Source organism: Hipposideros armiger, unplaced genomic scaffold, assembly GCF_001890085.2.
Source record: "Hipposideros armiger isolate ML-2016 unplaced genomic scaffold, ASM189008v1 scaffold_47, whole genome shotgun sequence".
NCBI classification, from domain to species: domain Eukaryota; kingdom Metazoa; phylum Chordata; class Mammalia; order Chiroptera; family Hipposideridae; genus Hipposideros; species Hipposideros armiger.
Genome location: NW_017731397.1, coordinates 2,820,476 through 2,829,244, shown reverse-complemented (window position 1 = coordinate 2,829,244; position 8,769 = coordinate 2,820,476). Strand labels below are relative to the sequence as shown.

General features: G+C 40.8%; 1 protein-coding gene across 3 annotated transcripts in view; it reads right to left on the bottom strand.

Annotated features, from left to right (window-relative positions):
* CREB5 (cAMP responsive element binding protein 5) overlaps positions 1 to 8,769 on the bottom strand; it is a 455,800-nt gene that overhangs the window by 334,624 nt on the left and 112,407 nt on the right. For all 3 annotated transcript variants that reach the window (XM_019639951.1, XM_019639950.1, XM_019639952.1), the window contains exon 4: positions 6,169 to 6,290. In XM_019639951.1, coding sequence (XP_019495496.1) covers positions 6,169 to 6,290 — 122 coding nt within the window. The remainder of the gene's footprint in view (positions 1 to 6,168; positions 6,291 to 8,769) is intronic.

Here is an 8,769-nt window from a genome sequence, read left to right as displayed (position 1 = left end):
CATTAGGAAGGTTGAGAACCGCTGCAATAGACAATTCATTTTGCTGCTTTGAGGATACCCTGACTGTCCACCAAAGGGGGGGAAATGAGGTAGAGCCTCAGATCACATCATGATTCATTGACATATGTGGAAATGGATACTAACTCTTACTAATCTCAAGATTGAACTCATTAATCCTAAATCCCTGGGAACTATTGGGTTGTCGGAAAAGTCATGGCGTATTTTTTCTATGTTTTTTTGTTGCAAAAATGTGTCATGACTTTTCCGACAACCCAGTAAAACACATGAAATAGATTCCAGTTTATCCACTGGTTTAGTCGTTCCCCTGAATGGGATGCAAAGACCAAGTCAACACCTCTTCCAGAGTCAAACTGCACCTAAACTGAGGGCAAAATTTAAACTGAAAAGGAGAAAGCTGAAAGTGCTTTACATTTGTAGTGTGCTGAAACAGAGGACAAAAAGAATCCTTACAATACAAGGGTTAGGATTTCCAGTCATTGGGGTGGGGAAAGGAATAGGTGGTCTCTTATAACATAGCCAATGGGTGTTTCTTTTTCAATCATGCTGATGACAAAAACAAAAAAAAAAAACCTGAAAAGATCAAAACTAGTCTCATCTACTAGGATTTAGCAAACATGGTGACATTTTCAAAACCTGGGTAAAACCAAGTTTAGATTTCAGAATATTATTTTTCCCCAGACTTCTGGGGAAGGAAGGGATTTTTTTACACAAATATCATAGAAGCAACATGTTAACATAACCGGAAACATGCAGCTGTTGCAAGTTCATCAATTCCGTATCTTTTCTGTTCTTTACCTCACCACTCATACCCTCCCCAGAGAGCAGTGGAGCCAGCTAGCGGCTGACAGAGCAAGGCTATGTATGAAAGCAGAGCAGAGCACCTCCGTCTCTGAGCCCTCTCTCCCCAAATAACTGGCGGTGTCGGGTAACATGATTTCCAGGTACAGAATTTAATCAGATGGAGCAGCCTGCTTTTCTGAGCTGAGCCTGACCTGGCCGTGCCCTGTTCCATGACTCCTGTTGAGCTGGGATCCAAGATCTTAAGATTGTAGCTTGTCCCTTGTTCCCATGTGTTAAACAGTCAAACACCCTCTGGGAATAGACTGCACTTTTCATCATTTGGGTAGGAATTCTAAAGCATGGAAATGTCCTAATTTGCTATTGCTACATCAGCATAATGAGTCAGATTGAGGTCCTAGGGGAGAATAACAACACTTAGCACTTACACACCGCACTTTTCATCTTCAGGTTCCTTCACCACGTTGGGCTGTAATGTTATATTTCTCTCAGCAAGACAAAAGAGTTAATTTCGAGTCCTTTCAACTCCCCTTCCTTTCTTAGACACACACACACACACACACACACACACACACACACAGTTGTACACAACTGCCATCAGATGAGGAAGCTCTCTCTGGCTTCCTAGCTGTGCATTATTTGATATTTTTTTAAAAAGAAATCAAAGGCAAAAGGTCAATTTATCCTCCTCTTTTTTGTTTTTTCCCTTTTCCTTAAATCTGTTTTGTTTGTTTGATTTCCCTTCTAATATGGAACACAAAATCAGTACGCCGATTGGCAGTTACCGGAGTCCATTCAGCGTGACCACTAGGGTTCCCACACTGACTTGAGTTTTCCCGCCTTATGGTCTTCCGTGTCACCTTTGGCCACTAAGGAGAGTTGAACACTCTGTCTTAGAGGATTCTGAAGGATTCTGCCGAGTTCCATCTCTTTTCACTCCCGGCCCAGGAGATTCGAACACATCTCCTTTATTGAAACACCATCTATCTGCCATTGACTCCCAAATTTACATCTCCAGACAGGCCGCCGTCTCCTGAGTTGCAGACCTACATATTCATCTGCCCACTCAATCTCTCCACTTAACAAGTCTAAAAACAACCCCCTCGATGTTCCCCTTAAACCTGCTCCTCCCACAGGCAACTCCAGCCTTCCAGGTACTTCAGCCAAAAACCTGGTCCATCCTTGATTCCACTCTTTCTACTGCTCCCCAGATCTAAACCATCAGCTAATCCCAGACACTCCATCTTCAGCATATACCCAGAAGCTCACCACCCCCTTCACATCCACCTTGACCGATATGCCAACATCTTTAATGCAGATTCTGCCAACACTCGCCTAACTGGTCTTTCTCTGCTGATGCCCTCCAACAGTCTACTTTCAACTCCACAGCCAAAATGATGTTTCTAATATACAAGTCAGAGCCTATCACTCCTCTGCTCCAAACTGTCGTAGGGTTCCCCATCTCACTCAGAATAAAAGCCAAAGTCTGCAGGCCTTCCCGGATCTTCCCTCCCACACCTACTCTTTATGGCTATTACATACTCTCCCTCCAGCCAAACTGGCCTCTGTGCAATTCCTCCAACCCACTGAGCATCTTCTAGCCTCAGGGCTTTGGACTTCTTCCTGTCTCCACTTGGAACACTTTTCTCTCCAATGCGTTACCTGGTCTAAGCCTTCTCCTCCGTCAGGTCTGTGTGGCATGTCCACTCACCAGCCATGCCCTCCCTGACTGCCCTCAGCATTACCTGTGCCCCTTCCCTGCTATATTCTTCTCCATAGCACTCATCAGCTTCTGTCATGTTACATATTTTATTGTTACCTGCTTCTTGTTTGTCTTGCCCACTAGAAGCAAGTTATATGAAAGCAGTGTTGTTTTATTTTCTTTGTCTTACCAGATTTAGTCAGCAGCGTATTCACCAATGCCTTGGACAGTGCCTGGCACACGGTGGGCACTCAGAAATACTTTCTGAATGAATAAAAAAATGAACAAAAGTTTCTCTTCTGGTTGAGGACATGGACTAGCCTGACTTCTAAGCCATATACAAGCTTAAATTTGTGATGCCTGCTAGTGACGGAGGCTTTTCCAAAGGGGAAAAAAAATCTCTTATTAAAGAGTTTTGAGGCTATGAGCTTATACTAACATGGAAAATAGAGGCAATTGTGGAATGTGTTGTCTGCTATGTCTAATATGGACAGATATTAGGGCTTTTTCCAATGGTCAAACCTGCCTTTAGCCTGTTCTCATTCTATACACACTTTGTGATGCTTTTGGAAAAGGGTGTTGGAATTAGAGGTACTCTGTAGAACACAATTCTCCCCCATAGACAGCCACATGGGCTAAGCAAGGATCAATTCTCTATTTGCTCTTTAATAGAATTTTCTAGACCAAACTACAGCTAGAAATTTAAAGATGGATGGACGGACCAGCCCAATCTTGCCAATCTTTTTGTATAAGTGCTTAGAAAGTTCTAGCAAGAACTTTGTTAAATAAGTCCTTCAGATAAATAAATCCATCTTCCACTTAACTAAAACTTGCTGAGGAAACCAACGCAAGTCTTTTATTAGAAAACAAAGAGGAAAAGAAATCAGAAGAGAGCTGGAGACATCGAATCAAAAAGAAATAATTACCTGAATGTGGAGTGAAAGGGAAGCAGGAGAAGATAGCATTCAGTGGTAATAAGGTATGCATTGAATCAAGTGTTGTATTCCCACTTTTTAAGCAGGGAACAAATAAATGAAGTAGGAGGTGGGGTTGACAGTGTGCCAGGGATGTTGGTAGCTGGAGAAATGTGGACCAAAGGGTGGGTAAGACTATACTGGCAGATTGGAGAGCATCTCCTAATCATTTCCAGGTCCTATGGCTTCCAAAGAAATGCTAGAACAGAAGCCACCAACACAGCCCATTTGGCTGCTGGGTGAGGCGCATGCATTGGTCCTCAAGAAGATGCCCTCTTGTGGAGCCCTGGGCACCCAAGGCTGAATTTGGCCCATCTGGTTTGAACCAGGCAAGGGAAGAGGATACCTCAACAGCCTGAATGCTGTCTAACGTCCAATGCACGCAAGAGATGGTGGTCTGCTGAGAAGCCTGCCCTGAAACCATGGGGAAAGCTGGCTGCAGGATCTCCCCTACCAATCCCCATCAAGAAGCCATCACATGGCTAAGAGCAACACTTGAAAGAGAGAAAGTACCTTTTTCTACAACTATCATAGTCATCTTTTTCAACTTGGCTTGCCTAATTATCTTCATCTCTAAAGTTTAATTATTGGGCTGTCGGAAAAGTCATGACTCATTTTTGCAATGAAAAACATAGAAAAAATACGTCATGACTTTTCCGTCCACCCAATATTTATGCTCTTTCTCCACTCATGAGGAATCAAAAGCAGGTCTCAAAAAACATATAGCATGAAAATTGTTTCTTAAATGAAAAATCAGGACCAGAGGAAATAGAAGCTGGAACTGAAAGTCTAGTCGAGGGGCAGAAGCACGCCACCCTCATCACAGTGCTCTAAACGGTTCTCAAAGTTAAGCAGTAAATTTGAATGAATGTTAACCAAGCAGTCAATGCGAAAAGAGAAAGAGAGCCAGTTACGTGATTTTCATGTCCACGAGGAGAAAATATTTCAGTTCCTCGGGGGAAGCAAACTATTTCCTGGAATTCACATCTACAAGAATTTCCTCCCACAGGACATCATATAGGAGATCATGACTACTATGTACTGGAGACCATCTAAAACCACTCCCCTGTCATGGCTTCCTAACGCTGTCCTTGGTAAATGTCTTTAGGAAAATCAAAGGCATGCACTTCAGTTAAAACCATCCTATCAGAAGTGAAGACAATAAAGATCAAGCATACGCATTTTGTGCAGTTCAGTTTAATCTCAGAAGCCAACCTTGACTGTCTCGAGGAATAAATAAACTTAATCCCTTATGCTTTTGCATATGTCACGCCTACCAAGAGAGCTAAAGAAATTCGTTCCTCAATCTGAGGAAATGTACTGGACTTTTTGGGTTTTGGTTCTTCTTCCCCCTTGTTATTTTCATGTGTTTTTTGTTTGTTTGGTTGGTTTTTTTTAAAAAGAAATCAATTTCTATTGCCATGAAATAAAGAATGTGCACCTTTTATTTTTATTGAGTTCATTTTTTTTTAAGTGCCCAGAATAGTGTCTGGCAAATAAGCACTAAATAATTTTTTTTTAAAGGCCCTTCCTATCACTGGGGTGGTGGGGATGAGGGTGTCAAGTACGAATAACAAATTAATTACAAACAAATAAAATTTTATACCCCTCTTGTAACCTTCACCTATTTTCATGATTTTTCCTGAAGCAGTACAGACTGACTATAAGCACTTGATTATTGTGATGTGAGAAATTGACATGAAAAACCTGGTGGAGGGGGATTATTAAAATTTCACGTAGAGGAGGATTCAAAGGTTTTGAAACACTTAGAGAAATATCAGAACCTTTTAAAATTTCTTCTCCTAAGGGAACAGCTGGGACTTCAGCATCCATTACAACCTAGCTGGTCCTTCCTTTCAACCAACTTTCACATTTTAAGACTCTGTTCATGGAATGTGTCTAATTTGTCGTTTAGTACATTTCGGGCATTCAATAATGGTCTATAAAAACAAGGAAAAAATGCTAAAAAGCTTCATTATCACATTTACTTATGACCTCATTTCCTTCCCTTAATCTTGTAAAGTGACTTGAAAATGCCAGCACAACATTACAATAAAACTGCATATATTCTGGAGGGATTCATCAAGTGGATTTTCTACATTTGTAAGAACAAATAATGCACTCTTATAGTACACCTATTTGTCTCAACAGCAACAGATGTTCAATAATATGACCAGGAAGTAACTGTGAACCTGGTGGAGATCTGATGGAAATCAGACGGTTACAATCTGGGCCCAAATCGGAGAAAGCCCCTCTCCCATAGCTATGATTTTTCACCAGTTGCCTCTTTGACGCTTGTCTTCTCACCATCACGTAGGGTTTACTATTAAATACTTAGCAAAGTAAATCAACTAGTTTTGAACAGAAAAAGTCTGTGAGTTTATCTGACTCAGGTTCAAGAATAAGATAATTTTTTTTTTTTGGCGTGAATTTCGTATTTCAGATATCGGTTTTTCCCAGGATTTCTCTAGCTTTAGATTCTACCACAATCAGTGACCCATCCTTTCTTTTCTTTTCTTTTCTTTTTTTTAACATTAGACAAACACTTACAAATGGATCAAACACTGTTTAAAGGCCAGGCCACGTCAGCACAATCTGCCACCAGTTTCCACACAGAAGTTGCTACCAAGTGTTAGCGGAGGCACCTGTTAAGGGGTCTCCAAGCACACCTACCCGCTTGCTGCTCTCCTCCTCCTGAGCCTTCCGGAACTCGTGCTCGAGGGAGCAGTCCAGCTCATTGAAGAGCCCCACTTCCTCGCAGTTCTTCAGGAATCGCGTTGGGGTCGGAGTCTGATCTGCAAAAAGACCGAGTGATCACACATGAGATCTTTTCCTCAAAAGCCAGTGGCGAGCATGGGCTAAATTCACAAATCCCCTCCCCTCGCTTTAATTATGATGTCGACTGGCCATCCGTAATCGTCCAGACCGTTAAATAAAATGACAACATGGAAGAAAATAAAACCGTAAGCCCCAAAGGAGGAACGCAATATGTAGTAGGCTGCCGTATGTGAGGGCTTTCCAAACCTCCATCCGGGCAACTTCAGGAGACCCCACACTCGACTTTCCTGGGTCCATATCATTTGAATACTATTGCAATATGTGGAATGACTTTTTTTCTAACTGGGAAAAAAAATGATTTAGCTAAAATCAGGCCAAAAAATCTGCTCAGCCTATGGTAAGCCTGATTTCAGGGGGCTGGGAGGAAAACAAGATTTTATAAATTTCTGTATCAAGCAAAAAGAAACAAACGTGTTAACTCCTTTTTGTTAACAGACAAGAGAAATTTAGCAATTCTAGCTCCCATTTTGAGAGGGAGGCTGATGAAAGGTTCCAAGTAAAATGCATTTAGCTTTCGCCTGTTAAAAATATAATTAATTTTAGTTTCCTTTGCTATAAAAAGTGTTCTTAGGATACTCTTTAAAAGGAATAGAATTTCTTTCATATTTTGACTGTTCTGAGAATTTTCTACTTAGAAAACTGGAGTATCTGAAGCCACTATTTCTGGCTAGTATTTATTCAGTTTACAAAATGTTTTCACACACATTCTTTACAATCTAGATCTTGCAAGATCCTATAAGGTCAATAGGGAGAATTACACCTTTGTAATCATGTAGGACAGTCATCTTCCTAAGTAAAGGTGTATCTAAGTTGACATGAATAAAACTGTATAAACTGCCCCTTTCTCAGAAACAGAAGATACAAGAACCAGAAAGGACCATGGAGGGAAGGCTGACCGTGCCAATTCTTTTACAAATGAGGAAAATTGAATCCCTGAGTGATTAAGGGTCTTGTTCAAGGTCTCCCAGGTACAGGTGACAAGACCAGGATTAAAACCAAGGCCTCGGCGCTATTTCCACCATGTACATGTATTATTCCTACCTGAGCCTATGGCAGATACAGCTACATTGATTATGGCACTTGTCAGGCTCAAAATCTCTTTTTTGCACAGTTTTCTATGACATCACCACCAGTCAACTGAACAGTGCCCTGAAGTTGAAAGAAATTTGCCATTTCCACACTCCCTTTATAAACTCCTATATCACAAGGAACTAGAATTCTATTTACTTTTCTAAATCCTGCAGAGAGCAGTTAATCCTAGTAAATTATCCACTGAGATTCAAAGAAATAGCTTAATATCCATGACGCTGAAAATAGCTTGATATACCCAATCAGGGAGGCCGAGGCTATGTTCCCTGATTCCCTATGGGTAAGGGGCTTTCCTATCTGTTAATTTGGATTTCAATGCAGCAAAATCCCCACCTGCATTCTTCCCCATTCCTAGCCCATTCTCAAGATACTGAGTTCTCTTTGCAGTACACAGACAGCCTACCACAGATGATCATAATTGGACATTATAGATAGAAGATAGGCAAAGACAATGGTTTTATTGAGAATGGTTTTATTAGCACATTAATTTATTAAGATGTACACATATACACCTATGTATCCAATATATACATATAGCAGTTATGTGCTGTGTGCTAATTAAAGATAAATTAGTATTTATGAAGCCTTTTGCAGTTTACAAGTATAAACATTTCGTCCACATTGTCTAGAATCTAGCTCTCACAAGATCTATGAGATAAGCAGGGAACATATTATTATAGAAATGGAGAAATAAGTTAAACACCACACACAAGGTCACACAATTTAGTAACCATCTTATCACTACTAAGTCCTCTCTTACTTACGGACAGAATCCCTTCTCAGGCTAAGTCCTGTGCATTTCCCAGACTCTCCTTCCAGCTCCAGGGCACTCTGTTGTATGTGTAAAAAGACAACACTGACAACCCAGAAATCTCGATTTGAAATTCTGTTATTGGGGGAAATTACCTACATTCTCTAGACCTCATATTCCACATCTTTCAAATAAAGTTCTGAAGTTACACGATTTTGTGAATCCTAAAATCAACTCCATAATGGGTCTGCTTAATAGGTCAAAGAAACATATGACTCTTTAAAGGACAGCTCAATGGGAACACCAGTAACAGCTGTTAGACACTAGGAACCAGGCCAGAGGGAAGGGCTAGATAGACAGATAAGGAGTTTTCTGAACAGAAGGTGTAAATAGACAAGACCTGGGAGTGGAAATAAAAGTGTGTCTGTGAGTGTGTGTGTGTGTGTGTGTGTGTGTGTGTGTGTGTGTGTGTGTGCACGCGCGTGCACATATTCTTCCATTTATTGGGTACCATATTTCCCCATGTATAAGATGCACCCTAATTTTGGGGCCTGAAATTTGAAAAAAAATGTATTACATAAAGTTATTGAACTCAA